The 22,380-nt window shown below is 37.0% G+C and overlaps 1 protein-coding gene across 4 annotated transcripts in view; it reads left to right on the forward strand.

The window, feature by feature from the left end:
* Positions 1-22,380, forward strand: part of LOC127659646 (phospholipid-transporting ATPase 11C-like) — a 99,500-nt gene that overhangs the window by 23,889 nt on the left and 53,231 nt on the right. For all 4 annotated transcript variants that reach the window (XM_052149556.1, XM_052149555.1, XM_052149557.1 and 1 more), the window contains exon 2: positions 18,688-18,807. In XM_052149556.1, coding sequence (XP_052005516.1) covers positions 18,688-18,807 — 120 coding nt within the window. The remainder of the gene's footprint in view (positions 1-18,687; positions 18,808-22,380) is intronic.

Consider the following 22,380-nt stretch of genomic DNA (forward strand, 5'->3'; position numbering starts at 1 on the left):
ATTACAACACTAAATCAGGGAACTATTGAAAAGACATAAAAGCAAATCAAAATTTTTCAAACCAAACCTATTTATCTTTAACAATGCTCTTAATAACAGGCCCAATGATGGTGCTATAGTGTGGGCTGACATTTTTATTGTTTTGGGTTGAATGGCTTGACATCGTCACATGATAACAATAACATCATCATTTCCTATCCACACTACAAAGCACCATTTCGGTGTGGACGGAAGGACAAAACGCAGAGAAAAAGATTTGTTTTCAAGCGTGGACTTGGCCTAATAATATAGTTCTGCATTGGCATTAAAGCCATAGTAAAATAGGCCTTGATTATTTCAGTATATCAAATGATGGATTAAACAGATTGATTGAAAGTTGGTGTGTGTGGTGGAAGTTCTGGTGCACCATGTCTGTCATCACATCATCCAGGTGGATGCTGCACACTTTTGGTGATTGAGCAGATTCCCTCAATACTATGTAAAACGCTTTGGGTTTCTAGAAAACCACTATATAAATGTAAATGGTAATTAATTTATAATGAAAGATTAAAAATTGATTAATTCACTATGGGGGTAATGTTTTACATTTACGTTTACATTTGGCAGACGCTTTTATCCAAAGCGACTTACAAAAGAGGAAAACATAAGCGAATCATCTTAAGGAGACAGTGGTACGAAAAGTGCTATACTACAAAGTTTCACTATCATCAGAATAGTATAAAAAAACGATTTAAGTGCAACAAGAATTGTAAATATTTTTTTTTTTTGTGACCGGTTAAGTGCTTTTGGAGAAGATGTGTTTTTAGCCGCTTTTTGAAGATAGAGAGTGAGTTAGCTTCACGGATTGAGTTGGGAAGATCATTCCACCAATGTGGTATGATGAAACTGAAAGTCCGGGAAAGTGTTTTGGTGCCTCTTTGCTTTGGTATGAAAGGCAACGTTCCTTAGCCGACCGCAGGCTTCTGGTGGGAACGTAGCTCTGCATAAATGTTTTTAGGTATGCTGGAGCAGACCCAGTGACTGTTTTGTATGCCAGCATCAGGGCCTTGAATTTAGTACGTGCATGAACTGGCAGCCAGTAGAGAGAGACAAAGAGTGTGCTCTCTTAGGTTCATTAAAGACAGACGTGCTGCTGCATTCTGGATCATTTGGAGAGGTCCAATAGCACATGCAGGAAGGCCTGCAATGAGAGCGTTACAGTAGTCCAGTCTAGTTATGACAAGTGACTGAACAAGCAGTTGTGTGGCATGTGCAGAGAGGAAGGGTCTTCCTCATATTGTAGAGTGTAAATCTACATGATCTTGCAGTCTTTGAGATGTGGTCTGTGAAATTTAGCTCATCATCAATGGATACCCCTAGATTTCTGACCGTTTTGAAAGGCGAAACTGTAGTTGGACCCAGCTACACGGTGATGTTGTGATTGTAGTGATGTTTTTACCCTGGTCTCACATAATATGAGTGTGCAACAAGAGTCCCCCCAAATGTATTTGGTTTCTCTGCTTTTTCTCTATGCTGTTGAGGCCATGTTAATATAGGCCAGGCCACTGTTCAGAGTTTGTCTACATTCACTGTATCGCTGATCAGACTCCTTTCCCTACCAGTCATTACTTCAATGTGTCTTGGTGCTATTAATATCTTGGTGCCACCCTGTAATATCTGCACATGATGGAGATTAAAAGACTTCAGTCTGTGCCAAGCTGCATTGTTGGAACTTCTGTACTGAGAGGTTACAATGGTGGTATAGTATAAAATATGCTGAATGGAGGTGGTTAACTTTTATTCAGTTTTATTATCAGGTGATGTGCAGAACTAGATGCATAAGAGAAGTTGGGATGTCAAAGTGTATTATAGTGATTTACCACAGGTATGTGTTGTACCTTAACTTGTTGTAAAACTGCTAACACACATACTCCAGTATCTTTTTGCTTATTTAAAACCATGACAACGGCAATTTGACAAAGGCAAGTAAGAAGATTAATTTTCCTAATTGTAGGCTGTTTGCAGTTGCTAAACAACATAGCAACATGCCGCATTAACATTGATTATGGGGTCATGTCAGGATTTCTGTTAGCTGGTAATCAGGGGTGGAAAGAGTCCTGAAACATAATACTGAAGTAAAAGTACTGTTACATCTTAAAAAATGTGTACGAGTAGAGTAAAAGTACCTGTCCTAAAAACTACTCGAATAAGAGTAAAAGAGTTGCTCATTTAAAAGTACTCCTGAGTAGTGAGCATTGAGTTGCGAAAGCTATGCCCTTTATAATAAAAACTCCATGCTGCAATTTAAAAACGTTGCACACATACCATAATTTACATTCCCTTTTATGGCTGTTTTCCAGAAAGAATAAATAAAATTTGGTATTTTATTAGTGTTTGTGATTGACAACTTCTAAAATACGTGATGTATCTATGATACTGTAAACACTACATGAATCAGATTTTAAAAAATAAATGAAAGGTCGACATGATTACAGAAATTATAATTTAATTTTTTTCTTAATATCATAGTGTAGGAAACAATTACATTAAAATCAGTGTATGTGTAGGGTCTAAATTTCCCTTAATGCCAACTGAGAGTTATTTTTGCACATAAAACTTTTTCAAAACAATGCAAGGAATGCAAAAATAAATAATTATGAAAACCCACTAATAAAGCAGTGTTATGTCCCGCACAATAGAGGTGGTAGAGCAGTTGTTTGGTACAGGGGCCACATCAGGCTTCAAAGGAATAATTCACACAAAAAGGAAAATCATCTTATAATTTACTCACTCATCTGGGATGGCATAAGGGTATGACTTTCTTCAGCAGAACACAAATTATGATTTTTAGAAGAATGTATCAGCTCTTCTCCATACAATGCAAGTGAATGGGTGCCAAAATTGTGAAGCTCCAAAAATCACATAGTCAGCATAGAAAAGTAGCCTAATCCATATGACCGCAGTGGTTAAATCCATGTGTTCAGAAGATATATGATAGGTTGGGAGAGAAACAGATCAATATTTAAGTTTTCAACATTTTTACTATACGTTCTCCTCCCTGCTCAGTCAATCTCCACTTTAACTTTCACTTTCTTCTTTTGTTTTTGGTGATTCACATTCTTCATGCATATCACCATGTTCTGGGCAGGGTGAAGAACTTCTAGTTTGCAAAAATGTTGTTATAATAACGTTTGTTCTATGAGACAGGGTCTCCACCTTTGACTAGCTCGAACCAGTAGTTGGCTGAATGTTTAAACTACCTCCACACCAGAATGTGGAAATGAAAGTGTAGATTTACAGTAAAAAAAAAAAAAAAGGATTTAAATATTGATCTTTTTCTCAATAATTTAATTCGTTTTATGCTGCATTTATGTGATTTTAGGAGCATCCGTTTGGCATCCATCCATTCCTTTGTATGGACCTACAGAGCTGAAATAGTCTTCTAAAAATATTAATTTGTGTCACTTGTGTTTGTAAAGTCAAACACATCTGGAATGGCATGAGAAAGTTTGACTTGTGAATTGATAGATTGTTCATCTTATTAAGGTTATGATGCATTGAGCACTGTGCACTGCCCCTGAAGAATGTGCATTTCCTTGTCTACTTAGAACAAAACCTTACTTTTACTAGCAAAATGCCTCATTTGTGATGACATTTGAAAGAGATATGCCCAGATGTGCAGTCCATCAATAACGTTAGTGACTAGCAGAGACTAGCGACATCAAGCGACAAAGTCACTGCATGTACAATATATGGGGCTTTAAACTTTACCAACAACTTGTGAAATCCTAATCTGCGATTTTAGTGGGGTTGTATCCTGCACACTCAGAATCGCATTAAAACAGCCTTGGGTTGATGTCTTCTTTAGGAGATGGACACCAGGCTTGTGTGCATCTCAAGCTGTAGAGCAATGCTGCACACATTTGACTTCACATCGGCGGCAAAACGCTTCTGGGCTTGGAAAATAGTAAAGCGAAGGTATTGGCTAAGGTGAGAAAATATATGACAATGATTTTTATTTTTATATTTTTTTGTGTATGGAAATATACAGATATGTGGCAAACTGCAGTTTAGTGTTTTGCCTCACCCTCTGTTTTTATTTTGAATATTTTTTTAATTTGTTGCAATTCCATGACTGCCATTTATTTAATAGAAAAGAAGCTATAATTAACAAACATGTTGTGACAGGGCGGGGCTGGGTCGTGATTATACACACCCGGTCCCTTATGAGGCTAATTGAGCCTCCGAGAGGGAAAAAGGCCGATTGCGGACGGTGGTGCGAGGAGAGAGAGATCTTTAATGGACATGTCCCTCCACCCTGTCACAACAGGTATTGTTAATTTGTCTTTATTGTGTCACTATTATATCGCATATTATGTATAATCTATTGCGTTACAGCGCAAAATAAACACCAAAATGAGTTCGTTTTTTCCAATTTGTTCCTGTAAACGTTATAATTCCAGGAAACGTTGGTTGGCACCAACATTCTTCCCCGCATCTTGCCACATGGATTTCTGAACATGTTACTGTCCAGACTTGGCACAAATGGAGGCTCACGCTACTCACGCTACTCACCATGGCAACCGCGCACAACTTTCCAAACAGTCCACCAGAGAGAGAAAGAAAACCCATTTGACTCTTCATTCCCAACCCAGCAACCGGGCCAATTGGTTGCTTAGGAACCCTGACTGAAGTCACTCCGCACAAACTGGATTCAAACTTGTGACTCCAGGGATGGTGGTCAGTGGCCATGTCTCATTTGGTAGGATGCGTACTCGTTTGTCGGCCGCAAACGTCATCGAGGCTGTCTCGTTTCAGAAAGCGAGTAGGACACTTCATATGCAGCCTTCGAATGTGAACAACTTTCATGGTAATTCGGAGGATGCATGAGGTGCATCCTTCGTGGGCACACATAACCCACAATTCTTTGCTTCAATGTAAATGTAAAAAAAAAATGACGCCAATTTCCCCGTAAATATGATGTTCAAACGCAAGGAACGTTAATTTCCAAGTTGAAGTACCTCAGTAGATGGGTGCAGAGTAAGTACACATGTAAAATCTATTTCCTTTTCTCTTTACATCATTATAACTCTGCTAAAATGTACCTCATACATTCCGTCCCAGAGGGACTTTGTTCCCTTCTCAATCAAAGCGATCACGCTTGTTAAAGAGTGGCATGCTGTCATAGCTACCATGTTCCGTTCCGTTTGTCCTACGAAGGCTGTCTTATTTAAACGAGGCTTGTTTAAAGGAGGACACTCTGTATACTGCAGCCTTCAAAGGACGCATCCTACTTAGCATGCAGCCTTCGAAATGAGACACAGTCAGCGTCTTTGCCCACTGAGCTAACCAGGCCCCCTAGGCATGCTTTTCTACATGCTTTTATCCTTTTTATTCATGTCCAAAAAAACAATTTGAATTTATTTTTGGAATTGTAAACCCATTATTGATCTTTGCTGATTTGGTTGCTTTTGGGACTAGAGAGGAGATTAAATGGCACTCTAAAAACATGCCCTTTTGGACTTGCTCAACTTTGCCCTGTTGTTTGCATTAGGTTATGAGTTGAGTGCAGTAAGTTTGTGTTGTATGGTTTAATACAGCATTCATAAAGGTCCTTACACATTACACCAAGTCTAAAAATCCAAGAAGGTATTTTAAGCTTTTAGTCCTTTTCTATTTTTTACCCCTCAGTGGACTTAATTACAAGATCCTTTTTCAGTATAGGCAACAGTCTTGTTCCTCTGGCAACCAGTATCTACATCGGTCAGTGTTCGGCAGTTCATACAAAGCTTCCATGCACAATGCAAACGAATATGCAAAGTCAGTTGTAGACCATATGTTTTGGCATTAGTTTTGTGGTTGTTACTATGGGAATTGGCTTGTCATGTGCATCAGTGCTGGGCAGAGTGATTTCTGCTGACATCCACTTTCAAATGCATTTAGAAGCTCATTGTTCACTCAATCATTCACACTTGACAAGAACTTGTTCTTCTGCTCTCAGGCTGTCACTGCCACTTTGATGCCCTGCCCTCTCGCCCTCATAGAGTCTGACTGCTGCTCTGTAAGTGAATGGTAATAAGAGGGGACTATCACTATGGCTAAAGCACTTGAAGGAACCCTGCAGCACTTTTTCTATGTGGATGGTTGTGTTGCATCTGTTTTTCTCATGTTTTGCTGGTTTAAAAACATGGAGGCAGGGCATCAGGCTCAGATAGGTTTCCAGGAAAGGTGAAGGGCCTGGGGGTTGGTGGAGGATTGTCTGTACCTTTCTACATAGCCGATTGGCACATTTGAAATGCAAAACTTTTATTCACTCAGGCATGGTGATTAAAATGAGGAAGTGCATTGTAGGGAAATCTCCTGTTTAGTAAACCTAATTTATGACTGATCACCTTCTGTAGTATACAAAATTAGACCTTATGTCTTTATGATGTAATTACTGAAATTGCCATCGTTTTCTTATGGCGCAATAACAGCGTAATACTATTTTGACGTTTCTGAATCACAGTATATTTAAGTACTTGTTCCAATACCATGTACACAACTAGATTTTTACTTTTTCTTATATAATAATTATATTAATTCTAATATAATCAAGCTTGAAATCGTGGTTGCCAAGGAGACTGCTGATGTCAAGATTTGCAGTAAAAAAGGACTTGAATATTGATCTGTTTCTCACTCACAACTATCATATTGCTTCTTAAGACATGGATTTAACCACTGGAGTCATATGCATAACTTTATGCTGCCTTTTTGTGCTTTTTGGTGCTTCAAAGTATTGGTCCCTATTGACTTGCATTGTGCGGACCTACAGAGCTGAGATATTCTTCTAAAAATATGAATTTGTGTTCAGCAGTATAAAGTAAGTCATATACATCTGGGATGGCATGAGGTTGAGTAAATAATTAGAGAACTTTAATTTAGTTTAGTAATGGCTTATAATAATTTAATGAAATGCATATGGATACAATGTGATCAAGCTTAAATGTAATTTGCCACTTTGCCCATATTCACCCTATATGAAATGTGCAACATTTACAATCAACATTAAACATGAAAATACAACTAGAAAGACGTAACACAAGACTGCCCAGAGAAACGTAATGATGTTAGACTTTTTAAATTACACCAGTAAATGCTTCGTTTTGGCAGCCTTAAAAAAAAAAGCTAAAAATAAAATAAAAACTCAGATAATTAAAATGCATTACATTATTGTGGTAGATGAGAGATGGAGCTGGAGTTTTGCTTACTGCCCCCTGCCTTAAACAGGTGGTACTTCATGCTTTAAATGCTCCGATGATAGGAAAATTCAGGGGTTTGTTCAGATCCCTAACCCTAAAGGCCAGGTTTACTTTTTATTTTTCAATAAAATATTTAAAATACAAAATACAAGTAACTGTATTCCACTACAGTTACAATTTAAATCATTGGTAATTAGAATACAGTTACATTAAAAATAGTGCTGCACAATTAATCATATCGCAATTGCGATGTCAGCCTGTGCGATTATATGATGGCAAATGCTGCGATTTTATTAAATAAATAAGTGCATATGATGTGTGGACGTGACAGCCCATTCTCTCTGAGAGTTGTTTGCCCATTTTCTACATCGCTAATAAAAATGACCAGTCAGTCTCAGTTTAGAGAGTGGCACGTGTGATCATGTCATGTGAGTTTCCGGTGTTCAGCTGGAAATCAGGTAAAGAGGGATATGGAGCAGACTGACACTGAACTGGTGGCCTGAAAAAATAACACCAAAACACAGATCACGGCTTGGCGATATGTCTTTATTTCATCAATAATTAAAGTTCATATAATACGGGAGCGTGACATGTAAATAAATACAAACTCCAAAATTGTCATTCTCTGTGCGGTCAGAGCTGCTTCAACCAGTCGCGGAAGAGACCCTATCTGAGTGGGAGTCTAGACCGGGAGAGATTTAAAGTTCTGCCGGGTGATGCACACTCTAACACTGAGACGCTCGTCTCTCACCCCTGCTGTCTGCAGCTTGCAACGTGTAGAATCATTGATGAGATCATCATAAGATCAATCTTATGTGAAAAATAATAAAAATTACAACAATAAAGTGTGTGTGTGTGTGTATGTATATATGTATGTATAGTATATATATATATATATATATATATATATATATATATATATATATATATATATATATATATATATATATATATATTATTCAGATAATTAAAATGCATTACATTCTTGTGGCAGAGGAGTTAATCATTGATAAGACAATACAAAAAGCGGCTTTAGAATACAAAGTTTTGTTTACTACCATATTATTGATCATAATCCAATCATTGGCATACAGTTCACAGAAATCCATTTCACAAGTGAATTTGTCAATCAGTTCCAGATTTATTATGAGGGCTTGTTTAAGGACCCGTCAATGTACACCTGCATCAGACATTTTTTATTTTTTTTTTAGAAACAAGCCAGGGGTATTCATTTTACAATACATTACAATAATGCCACAACATTATATTCATTACATAGTGCAATGGTTTTCAATGCTTTGGAGTTGTTGGAGGTACAAAGAGTATTTAAATAATATTTCAAGTCTTTACAAAAAAGTGCAAATAGGGGCTTTATAGACATAAATTTACACTTATGTATAAAAAAAAAAACATGGCAAGAAAAATAAACCGATTAATCAGAAAATATGAACTTAAGTTATCAAAACTGTGAAAACCAAATAAAACGTCTTTTATAAAGCAAAGAAAAACTAGTTAAAATAGATGTACAAACAAACAACATTTTCTCCAAAATACTACAGCGTGGACACATTCCCAATAAAGTGAGGGTCAGATTCATCTACAGCATTACAGAAGGAGCAAAGTGGATCTATTTCAGGGAGCATGTTTCTTAAATAAAGATTGACTGGGTAAGAACGGTGAAACAGTTAAGGACACCTCCTTAACCTAGTTGGTAATTAAATATTTGTAGTTTGAGGTAAAGACCATACGACCTGCGTCAGACATGCTTGTGTCGCGTCATAAAAGTAAAATGTTAAGGTCGCTGTGTCAAGTTAAATATAGTTTAATACTCAATCTTTAAACACATCTTGAGATCCTTTAGTTCACATTTGCTCTCCTTCAAGTGTTTTGAACGCAAGAACTTAACGCACGTTTGTGATGTGTGTCCGCTGATGGGAAATTCCACTTACTGCCCTCTGGAGTAAACAGGTGGTACTACAAGCTTGCATTTCTCAGGAAAGCATTGCGCAAATTTTTTTTTAACGCATTATTTTTTGTACAATTAATCGCACGTTATTAACGCGTTAAATCGACAGCCCTAATATATACATATGATTGAGTGAACCACACTTTTATGTCCAGTTTCCCCTTCAAAAGATTTTCTTCAAAGTACGTTACATCCTGCTTAAATGTCCCTGTTTGTTTGGACAATCTTATTTTCGTGACAAATGTTCTTATTTATTGTTCTATTTTATTTAGGTGTAATATTGAGAAAATAACAAGTTTGCAGTAATGCAAAAATATTATTTAATTTTGTAAAAATATTAAAAAAAGAATTTATATTTATAGTTGTTGCTACTTTGCATGTTTGTTGAAAAATACACATTTCAGCATTATCAGTAATCTATTTGTGCATTTTCCTTGATAAACAAGCAAGTTGACTCATGATACCATTTCTTTATTATATCGCATATCGCAATATTAGCCTCAATCACAATATGACATTTTCCCCAAATTGTGTAGCGCTAATTAAAGTATTTTGATTAATGAAGAGATTACGTTACATTTTATTTTAATAAGTTTCATTTAATATTTAATCCTTTCAGATGTAAAACATTTATACATATAAATGATGCAATCCAAAGTGCATTTGAACAGCGGTGAAACTCTTTTTCTTATGATGTGTTACATTCATACAAGCAGACAGAGAAGTAAGTTTGGAGCAGAAGAAATGGAAATAAACCTAGCATAAATTATTAGTGTCATACTAAGCTAAAATGCTATTTCTAGCCATTTTACATGCACATGTTATCAGGCACTATCATTTTTTTTATCAAGAAAATTCACGTAGGATCATAATTTCTTTTTTCCTAGTAAGGTCTTTTGATATTAGGGAAAAAGTCATATTCTTGATGATAATTTTTGTATTGTTTTCCTGCTAAAATATCTAAAAATCCTTAAAACAAATCAATTAGATTTATCTTGTTTTAGAAACAACACTGTATAAGATATTTTGGTTTTTCAGAGAATGTATTGTTAACGTGTATTTTGTCTTACTGTACTGGAAGAGTTTTTATAGTCAAAACAAGTGAAACAATCTACCAGTGCTGAAGAGTTAATCCAAAGTATTTAGAATACGTTACTGACCTTGAGTAATCTAACAGAATATGTTACAAATTGTATTTTACAGCATGTATTCTGTAATCCGTAGTGGAAAACATTTCAAAAGTACCCCTCCTAACCCCGCTTATAGTACAATCAACGGCAAGTGTGCTGACTATTCGCACAGACGAGGACTGTCCGCATGTTGAGAACCTGAGCCACACGTGAATGGTCCGCTCAGACTGCTAATTTAAATGTTATGACTAAATGATGTGCTGACAAAATTTGTGACACATTCTGTGCGCTGAGTGATCAGCAATGTGGACAACCAAAGTATACTTTGGCATTAAGTACTATATCAATAGTAAGAGCGGTGCTTGCCTTAGCCTGACTTGCTAATTAATTTCCAGACTGACACAGAAAGAAATTATATAATTAACACCAATCAATTGTTAGTTCAGCTGTTATTGCATGCAGAGCAGTGTGGTGGAGGATAGAGGTCACACTCACGATCACGTTCATCTTTTCAATCCACTCTTAATTTACTGCTTAGAAACACTAAACGTGAGATGCCACCACCTTAGGGTCCAGGAAGTGTATTTATAAGTGATGTATCGCAAACCATTTCCCAACCCATTGCTCATCACCATTACAATCAGTCATTCGTTGAGTGAGTTACTCCTTAAGACGCTGACTGTGTTTTTCTGCAATTGCAAAATGTTTCATTAAAATATTAATTACAGTTCCTGGTGTCTGGGCATCAGGAGCAGCTCAGTTTGGCAATTTTGTCAGGAAGCCTAATTTGTTTTTACCTGAAAATAAAGTCTGAAGCTTTAAAAACAAATATAGCCATATAAGTCACGAGGCTTGACCATGCAGTATGTGGTTTGTCTATTTATCAAAGTTAGTCTGCATTTTCGTGAATTGCTATTAAAATAACACAAAAACAGGATGTTCTTATCTTGTAAATCTGTAGAGTGACAAAGCAGTTTAAAGCTTTAAAACCTAAATACTTTGGGGCAAATCATACAAATTCCAGTAAAATGAGTCAATCTTTAAACAAATTCTCATACATTTAACCTTTTCTTTAAAAAGTTAGGCTAGTTGTTTAATGTTAATGAATAATTGAAGTGCTGGTTGTTTTCACCTGAATGGTCTTGCATCTTTCTTTTAAGAAAATGGACACTGAGCACTTGTCCTTTGACACTCTTCTGCAGCTCTTTTGATGTGAGTGTGGGTGCCTGACACTCGATGAGCTGTCTGAATTTCAGTAAGTGGCTGTGCAGCTTTCACTGGTACAGGCTGAATGCTACTTTGTTTCCATCTAAATCATAGCACGCTTAGGCCTGGAACCACTGCTGTGCCTGTGCATTTATTTGAAATCATGTAAACATGAAGTCTTTAAAGCCTAATTTGATATTGTAATGATATGGTTTACTCAATTCCCTAATGCCATGTTTACTCGAGCAGCTTTGGATCTTTATTGCCCCAACATTGTTTCTGTTATTGATCCATCAGTCTGTTAAATGCTGAAGGCCACTGCAGGGCTCAACGTTAAGGATTTTTTGTTCTGGCCCGGTTGGGATGCGGTTGGATTTTTACTGGCTATGCCAAAATGTTCACTGGCGCCGGCAGTGAATGATTGTGTTTTCGGTCACCCATTTAGTCATGCTGTCATGCAGCGTTTTTGTCATGTGTAGTGTTTTCACACGTAGGATCAAAGATTTAGTCACTGAGTTAAAGATTTGATTATTGGCAGAATGTAATAAACATATGAATCCCTGAGAGAGGAGACTTGCTACTAAATTGGTTGTGACTGTAATATACAGTAGGTAGATATGCCTAATCTATGAATTAAGAATGTGGATATAAACATAAAATCAGACAACCCAAACACTGACTGATATACAAAGCACAAAAACAAAAATCCCTGTACAGTCCAGAAATGAGACATGTTGCAGATGTTTTATGAGGATGAAATAAAATTTTCCTCTTCAACCTGCAGCTGAGCAGCTCTGATAATAATAGCCTAATAGCAGTTTTGCTGCTTTTCATATTAAACGCCATTATCATGTCGAATTAACATTTTGAAAAATCACCTAATTAAATGTATACTTACATATTGGATACTGAGCAGCTCGTGATATCCAGGCACTTGTATAATCAGGGTTTAACAAAGTTTATTATGTCTCATTCGGTACTTTATCTCTAAAGGCTTTTTTTTTTTTTACAGTGGGAATAAAACTAGTGCTCTGTCCCTTTACGAGAGCGCATGCTCGTTAAACAGTATACGCTGCATGGAGAGAGATGATAATGAGACATGCATTGGAGAGACATGGATTTTCAGTCCTATAGAAAGAAACTGTTGATTTCTTATGTTCCTATGTGTGGATTACTACTTTTCACCAACATGTAAAATCAAATCATTTGGGGATTTTGCGATGTATGAACACAATGCGTTCAGGCCTACTTAAAATGTTGCGTAAGACATTCAAAAGTGTTTTTTTTTTTTTTTTTCCCTGCAATCTTCACATTGGAAATAACTGCTGCTAAGACGCTTGGAAAAGAGCGAGGACAGTGCTAGAAAAGTGCACTCTGTGTCTGCACACTCTTATGTGTGCACGCAACTGTGCCTTGATGCATCCAGTATATTATGCTCATGCATCTTTGTGAGCTAAATAGATTCGCACTTCGTCGGTACAATATTTTGTTTGCTCAGTGTAATTTTTGTGCTCACTCACTTGTTGTTTGCTGGCACTAATGTTATAAATGCAGCACTGGCCCGATCGGCAGGTGGCAGTTCTAGCAACTGGCCCGAATCTCTCTCACACTGGCTCCGGGCCATCGGGCGGTCCTTATTGTCGTGCCCTGCACTGCTTTTGCTCCAGGACACAGATTTAACATTGGACATCAGGTGGTGACCCGACCACACTGAACACAATGTATACAAAAATATCCTTTTAGAAACATTTTGAAATGGATTAATCTGATGGTTTCATTTAATAGAGGGCCAGTAGATTTATGCATTAATTTAGATTCATGCTCTCGGCAGCTAATAATAGCTCACCGCTCAAAAGGCATTGTCGTATCACAAACATGGATGTTCTCATTGCAAGTTGACACGTAATACATGCATTCATATTTTATTTTACCTTGCATAGGTTTGTTTATGCTTTTCATTGATAAAGGCATGTCACGCAACCTGTGCATGTTAGGCATCTGCCGAATTTGTCTAGTTTCTACCAAGCAGGTTTCATTTGTTGCACAACCTGTGATGTCAGCTACAAAAAATGGGAAGCATTTTCTCCTTCCTTTTTAACAGTTTATTAGCCTCATTGTTTTGCTTCCTTTTAACAGCCTCATTGTTTTGCTATACCAACTGTGCAACCAATTAGATATGGTTAGTTGCATTTTATATTTAGCATTTTTCCCCCGCTATGCTACACATAGCCACGTGAACGATTTTTGAGTCGCAACCCACCAGTTGAGTGAACCCCTGGTATAGGCTAAAATATTTTCAGGAACTCCCCTGCTTAACAGTTATTGTGGCTATTACTATGTGAGGTAACTCTTGACAGTGTGGTAAACATAATTCCATCATTTCTTTCTTTACGTTAGTGCATTGTTTGGCCTTGATTATGCGGTTGTAAAAAGAGAATCACCAGCATTGAGCGGCGCAAAAATTTAATGGGCCCTTACATTTTGACCAACATTATGGGACTTCCTTCAGAATCAAAACTCATTCAATGGCACTAGTCTTATCTTTCCTGTCCCCTCTGTTTTTTTCCCCTCTTACACTGCCTTCCTTTGTGTGATGTCCTGTTTCTTTTTTGGCTATGATTTTATATTCTCTTTGAAAAACTGCCTAGGTCTGCTCTAAAAATTTTCCAAAATCATGCTGCTTTAGCACTCTGGTGGTATTGAGTAACTAAGATTTGTACCAAGGTCTGTGAGTGTTTACTTATTAGGTAACCTTGAGGCCATGCTGTAGTGTTTGTCTTGTGGTTAATGACTCCCAGTGAGAGACAAACGGGTGAAGAGAGGTAAGATAGGGAAGAGGTTAGCTTACTGACCTGCACTCCTAACTCCACACAATATTTAATCACTATCAGAACTGAACTTTTGCATTTTGCACAGTTTTTAGTTATTGTATGCCTCTCTATTTATATATTGCAAGACGTTTATTTATATTTTGTCAGAGCTTGTTTGATATATAAATAATCAACTGAAGAGACCGTATCTGAGCAAGCATCTAACCCAAAGCATGTTACGGAATCGGTAATATATATATATATATATATATATATATATATATATATATATATATATATATATATATATATATATATATATATTAGTATTTTGACCTTTCCATGAAATGCTGAAACGACAGCCCTCACACAAAAGCGTACACTTTTCACAGTCCTGATACCCTTGTAATTCTGTTTTAATGTTACACTGCTCTGCTTCTATTTGCTTGCTTTTTGTAAGCCCTGGGCTGTGTTCCTTTACACGGTGTGGCATTTGGAACCTGTTCCATTTCTTCCACCTCACACCTGCCCCTCCCCGCTCTGTTTAGACCAGCCTGCTTCATCCGGGACCAGAAACACACCATGCTGATGTGTGAAGAGCCGTCACGCTTCACAGTACCTTACGTAATCCCAGGCTCTTCCAGAATATCCAGATTGAGTCGCCACGTGTGTTTTCTGAAGAAGCTGAATTGAGGGCAGATCCAGTGGGAGACAAGAAGATGAGGCAGATGAAAGGGGTAGAAACAGTCGCTGAATGTTTTAAAACACTGTTTCTTACTCAAAGTGGGGATGTGGATGAGAGTGACTTGTATGCAGATTTGAATCTAGTTTGCAGTTGATATGCACAAGCCTCTTGTTCCTCAGGGCCTGACTCGGGGTCGTGTGTTATCTCTTACCACTGACGAATACTGATGCGTTGTGATGGAGTTCTCAGGTGATGAATGCACTGATGTGAGCGATTTGGGCAGATATGCAATGGCACAGGATCAGGGTGTTATCTGATACACACCGTAAGTCCACTCCAGCTATGTGAGCCTGTCGGTGAGAAGTCAAATTTGTCCAGACAGGTTGTGACAGCACAACTGACACCCTGACGCCCTCTACCTGACAGGGTGGAGGTGTGGAGCAGCTGACCTGAGCTACTCTGATGGAATGCGTTTTTTATTGGCATGCTTTTTTTATCACTGTGCAATACCCATCCCCTGTGTGAATGACCCCTTTTTTTTCTGGGACATTACAATACATTAACATCTTAGATTGACTGCCCTTTTGATAGTAAATTTACAGTGGGTGATTTGACGCAAAACCTATAAAAAAATTCCAGGTTTTATTTTACGCAAAAGTCAAAAGAAGCAAATTAGAAATGATATTTTGTAAATGTAAAAAGTTTTTTTTTAACATGGATATTATTTTCATGACAGTTATGCATATTTTACACCCCCCATTCTCCTAACTGCAATATGAAAAAGATGGTCATCTTGGTGTTCTCATTACCGCTGTTGTCAAGTATTTACATAATTTGCATCGTAGTACTCTGTTGGTACTGCTTTTCATTTTTGTTTATTTTAATTAAAAAAAAATTGAGGCCTGGCAAGTAAAGATACTACAGCGGTAACAGGCTCAACAAGCCACGTGATCAGATGCGGATTGACTGTCTCAGAAACAGAGGCAACTGAGATCCGTCCTCCACCACCTAGATTGAGGCGAGTCACTACGCCACCACGAGGATCTAGAGCATATTTGGAATTAGGCATTCCAAACTGGGGCGAAAGAAGCAAATATATACATTGTACAACAGCATCTGTATGTAGTAAAAATTTAAATTTTTTTTATGTCACTGTAATGAGAATCACCATTGAAAACAATGGGAAAAGCAATGTGCTTAAGTGTCCAAATGTCGCAATGTAAAAAATCTTAATTGTTCTAAATGGTTTAATTTTCTTTATGCAAAATATAATTTCATATTTTTTTATTGATTTGGGGTGAAATATGATCAAGACATTTGCTTGACAGGTTCTGTGAGAATCACCCCAGTATTTTGAAAGCAAACATTTACATATTGAACTTATCATAAAGTGGGCTATCAACCACACAGTGCAACTAATGCAAAGCGGACCTGTTTATTTATGGGACCTACTGAAAGTGCAGCGCCAGCCAGTTTGACCTGCACCACGCAATGCGTGAATAGTTTCTTTTGTCCTGTGAAAATATACTGTAGTATTTGCCTTCCAATTCAGCTCATACTGTAACTATATAAAATTGGTTGCGTGACTATGAAGAAGGGTTTTTTGAGGAAGATTGTCATACAGGTGTGAGGAACTCCAACATTTCTGAAAAACACAACAAAATAATACAGTCCCCTCTCTCGCAATTGCTTTCGTGCCAATGATTACCACTCGTGCCTACGGTTACGACCCCTGCTTTAGACCCTCATATTATTTTTTTATGCTTTTTGAATTATTCACACTCACAGTTATAGTAGTGCCCCTCGCACTATCCCTGGGGAGGGTAGAGAGTGGGTGGAAGAGTGGAGTGTGGTGCTGAAAGCAGAGACATGGTGACAGCATGTGTTGTCTTCATCGAAGCCCTCAGAGAGGGAGAGAGAGCACGAGAAAGAAAGGGGTTGAGTAATCTTAACTGCCACTTTTATCTCTTGATCTCGGGGGTGTATGAAAACACATGCACGCAGCGCCCCATGCAAACCATAATCCATCCAATCCGATGTTGACCATAGGCCACAAAAGGAAATGCTTTTAGAAATCTGGCTTCCTGACTGTCAATCATCCATGTGTGTTTTGAGCCAAGGTTTCCTCTGGCAATTCTACACTCGCACTGCTCAGAGTTAAGTTGTTGCACTTTTCACACTACAGGAATGTTCTGGGATACAAAGAACTCAACCACAGAGGAAATGCACAGACCTGACCCTTTTTGTAGCGGGAGTGTCCCAACCACACTCCGTCAACCCCATAATTGGTCCTATTCGCATGCTAAACAAAACAATACTATGTTTGTAAAAAAAAATGTTTTTGTGATTTTTCAGATTTGCTGACCAATAATGTGTATCCTTTACTACACAATTATCAAATAAGCAACCAATCAGTAAGTGACTCATATTTTAATTCAGTAACTGTTCTGATCAATTCAGCTGATGAGTAATTTAACTTATTCAATCTGATAAGAGTTTGTGAGACTTAACTCGTTAAGAAGAACCAGATCTTCAGGGTAATGTTTTTGTGGATTGTACTACACTGGTGTTTGGTTTTGCATCCCGCAAGCAAGGACAATGCTATATAAAGGCTTTGCTATATACATTTATTGTCTATTTGTTATGGTAACCTACCTAGTTTTTTTTATCTAAAACATTCAATTCAAACTGCAAGCGCAGAACTTGGGAATATGATAATTCTTTGTGCTGTGGTGCTGTAGTGTTAATAACAGTACTGCATCGCCACTGAATAGCAGTGCAGGAAATACTGTTTTGTACAGTGACTATATTACTGTGTACTCGACCACTTGTCTGTTATTTCACACTACACCCCTATATTCACTGTGTTGTGTGAGAATGACCACATGTCATCTGACCCCATGTGGCTATCTAGTAAAACACCAAGAAATTACAAGATTGCATTCAGTTCTAATAGAGAGATCCTACAACTGGAAAATAAACATGCCGGTCCACACTTGAACAGACTTGATCCCACCTGATCTTTGGTATACTTGGCTGTGTCTCATTAAATTTGGAGCTGTGTTAAAACACGTTCAGATCTTTGTTGTTGTTTTTCTGTCAGATGTTTTGGATTTTCCACACCTTGGTCTGAAAATTTTATAATTTAATGCTTGTACACAGCATGCATGTTTGCAAGTTGGATGTATGCATTACGCATGCAAGTAGGCTGTATGTATAAATGTTTAAAAATCTGCCAGCCTGTAGAGGGTAGCTTTCCCAGCTGTTTTTTTTTTTTCTCCAATATTCCTTCCTCTACTTAAGATTTTTCTTGCCACTGTCACCTTTGGCTTGCTCACTAGGGGATTTGTGAGGCTTTATTCTTTAATAGAGATGATTTGGAACAGGAGCTATTGTAAAAAGCACTATTCAAAAACATGTCAAGAGTTAATTTAGATGTCAACTTTCGGTTGTGCACAATACAGTTAGCTTGTTTCAATATTTAGCCAACTAATTTTACTTTTTACTTTTTTAACACACATTTAGACCATACTACATGATAACCACAATGAAAAAAAGGTGTACATTTCACTGTCAGATTTGTGATATTTTTTGTTGTTAATGTGAAGAAGGGTTGGTTCATATTGAGTGATCTCTCTCTCCCTCTTTTGCTCCTGATGTGTCTGTGTAGTGTGGAGGAGATGAGAGGAGAGTGGACAGCAGGACAATCTATGTAGGACATCGGAAATGTCCGGATACCGAGGTCTTCATTCCCTCCAAATTCTGTGACAACAGGATTGTGTCCTCCAAGGTAACTTCTGTCGATTACATTACATCACATCACAAATCTAAAAGTGAGCCGTTGCTTAACTTCGGCTTTATTGTAATCAGGCATTTATGGGATGAAACTGTGTGGTGTTACAAAACATTGGTCTGTTTGTTTGACTGTCCCGGCATTGCGACATTGACTCAACCAATGGAATGGTTTGGTGTGTGACCGTCTAGGGGTTGGCGATTATATCAAATATTAACGATATAAAATGGTACAAATGTATAAAGGTATATGATGCTTTTTATTAAGCTACTATGTATCATTGTATGTGAAATATAAATGTACATACTGTATCAATGAAAATTATTAGATCTCATTCTCCCTTGTGTTCATTTAGTGAAAAACTGCGAAAACTTGCCTCCATTATTTTAAAATATATTTTTATTCAATGCCTTTAAGTAAATTGAATCTACTTTGCTACAATGGCTGTTTGGATGAAATTATGGTTCCTCTGACGTAAAAAATCCCTTTTCAACCATTTCAGAGCAAATATATAATTATCAAGACATATATTGAATATTGTCAGTAGGCTGAAAAATATAGAGATTTTTTTAGCCATATCGCCCAGCCTTAGGACCATCCGTTTTCTCCGATCAGTGGAAGGTCGGCGAATGTTGGGGAGACGAGTTTAAAAGCATTTTTAGTGCCATTTAATCATAATTTTTCCTATTCCGTTTGGTCACGTGAGTGGTGCAGATATTATACACTTTAGTATTTAATAAAAAAAATATATACAGTGCTGTGCAAAAGTTTTAGGAACTTGTGAAAAATGTTGCATAGTGATTATATCTTCAAAAATAATGGTATAAATAGTTTTTATTGATCAATTAATGTCATACAAAGTCCAGTAAACATAAATTAAAGCTAAATCAATATTTAGTGTGACCACCTTAGCCTTCAAAACAGCAACAATTACCCTAGGTACACCTTGACACTTGATTGTTGGCTGATAGGATGTTCCAAGCTTGGAGAATTCACCACCATTCTTCTGTCTATTTAGGCTGTCTCAATGGCTTCTGTCTCTTCATGTAATCCCAGACTGTCGCAATGTGAAGTGGGGGGTTCTTTGTGGGCCATGACATATGTTGCAGAGCTCCCTGTCCTTCTATTATATTTGCAAAAGTAATGTTTGGGAGTCAAACATTTTATATTTCCCATTGAAACACTAAAGCTGAAGATATTAATTAACCATAAGACAAATCTTTTTGTGAAACATCTTATGTGCCTAAGACTTTTGCACAGTACTGTATATACTTCTAACACTTCAAAAATAGGTAGTTTAAAATAGCACCGAAATTTCCCCTATGTGTTATGTCACCAGGTTATAACAATTTTAAATACTGGCCTTATTTTTTTACCCCTGTCATAGCATTAGGGTTTTGCTGGCTCACTACAATTGCCTTCCCAGTACTTGTAATTTTCTTTATCTTGTAATTAGCAAGTGTTTTGTTCAATTCCATGGCAACTGTGGAAAGTATGTCTGCAGCATGCTCCACAAGCCATGGTGTTCTGCCACCTGTTCCTCCAGGTGTGAAGAGACTGTTGGAGTCCCCCTCTGTGTCTTGGCCCAGACATTCCTTTCTATTCTCTCTATTGTCATCACTCTCCCTTTAAAAATGTCTGTAAATCCTATTCTCACATGCTTTCTTACAAGAGCCCCTCCCACCCACCGAAACACCCTAATTTGCCAATTATCAACCGGATCGGGTGTTGCAACATGCATGTCGAGTGTGAGATCCGGTTGATAAATACATAGCTGCAATTAACATGTTCAGGGTGGTTGAGTCTGCCCCGCTTTAAAATTGTTAGGCTTCTTGAATATCTCCTTATTCAGTTGATTAGTGTAAGAGTGTTCTAAGATAGGATGGGGATTTGTAAAGCAAATATGGAGGTAGAGAGAGACAATGGATTATTAGAGGTGCCTGTGGTTGTGCTGTGTTATCGGGTGACCAATTGTTGCCATGATGCTCTAAATACACTTTAATTACCTTAACTAAGATGTTTACTCTTCTTAAGCATCTGCTTTGCATCTTCCTACTCGCACCCCATTTAACCTTTTCTCAGTGTCATCCCTTGAATCTAGTTTTTTCCTTTCACCTCAGGCCATCCTTATACTGTTGAAAGTGGTTATATTTCCTTTTATCCTATTTCAGGTGCTGCAATTGCCCTTTCTCACTTTATTAACCCTTGTTAATCAATTATATAGTTGTGTTTAGGGGTGTGAAAATGCACTGATGCATCACGGTGCATCGATTTAAAAAAATTATAATTAAATGCATTGATTATGGAATTATTGTCATTACTATATTAATACCCAATGTGATCGTCTCATATTACACAAACCTTCTCGTAACAGACACTGAGCGGAGTATGCGAGATTGAAGGGAAAGAAAGCACACTTTGAAATAAAAAAAAGTTTAATCTGCCGAGATCACACTGCAAACCTACTTAAGATAAAATGGATGAGATAGATAGATGGATGTTGCCAAGTTGGGCTTTCTATGTCATTATTCAAAACTGTTTGTCTCTATTTGACAAAGTAAAATCATTGTTCTTGCCGCCTTCCCTGATTACGATATATTATGTTTAGTATTACGATATATTTAAGCCTAGTATTGGTTTTGTATCTGCATAAAATGTTTTATATCTCCATTAAACAGTTAAAACATGAATAGATCTTAAATAAATGTAATAGGTGGGCAGTGCCTAGGCATGTAACGATACACAAATTTCACGATACGATACAATGCATAGCCTCACGATACGATGCAATATGATACGAGCACCCACAAATGTTTCGCTCAAACTTATTCAAGGATTCGACATAAGTGTCTTTTAATCATAAATGCCACAAAAGTGTCTGATATTTGGCAATGAAAGCAGAACTCTTAGTAACTTAAACAACAGCACTGCATTGATTTTAGTTTGATTGTTGAGAAAAACTAATATGAACCCACAATTTTTCACAATGTACATAATCCAATATTATTTTGTTGCTTAAGCAAAAATCAATCGGCACACATAATTTTTTCACTTTGCATGTAAACTTTACCGAAGTTATTACCGGCTTATAAAATGTGTGCAAGTGTTGTTCTCAAAGCTGTTTACATTTTTGAAGTCAAAAGCAGATAAATTATAAGTCTTAAGTAATTGTTGATTTCTTGGTCATTTTTTTGAATAAGCTTTTTTTTTTATATTTATGACTCCTAACTTATGAGCATCTTGCTGTGCATGTCACAGTGTCGGCTGGGAGAAGCGGCTGTTAAACTTACTGCTGCTGTTTCTGCCTCACAAATCCACAGATTTGCGCAGTGATGTCTGTGTAAATAAAACATGTTTTTTGTGTGTGTGTATATATATATATATATATATATATATATATATATATATATATATATATATATATATATATATATATATATATATATATATATATATATTTTATTTATTAGGGCTGTCAATTTAACGCGTTAATAACGTGCTTTTTTATTTTTTAATTTTTCAAAAAAATAACGCGTACATTTTTTTTACGCATTTAATCGCAATGCTTTC

Source organism: Xyrauchen texanus, chromosome 19, assembly GCF_025860055.1.
Source record: "Xyrauchen texanus isolate HMW12.3.18 chromosome 19, RBS_HiC_50CHRs, whole genome shotgun sequence".
Taxonomy (NCBI): domain Eukaryota; kingdom Metazoa; phylum Chordata; class Actinopteri; order Cypriniformes; family Catostomidae; genus Xyrauchen; species Xyrauchen texanus.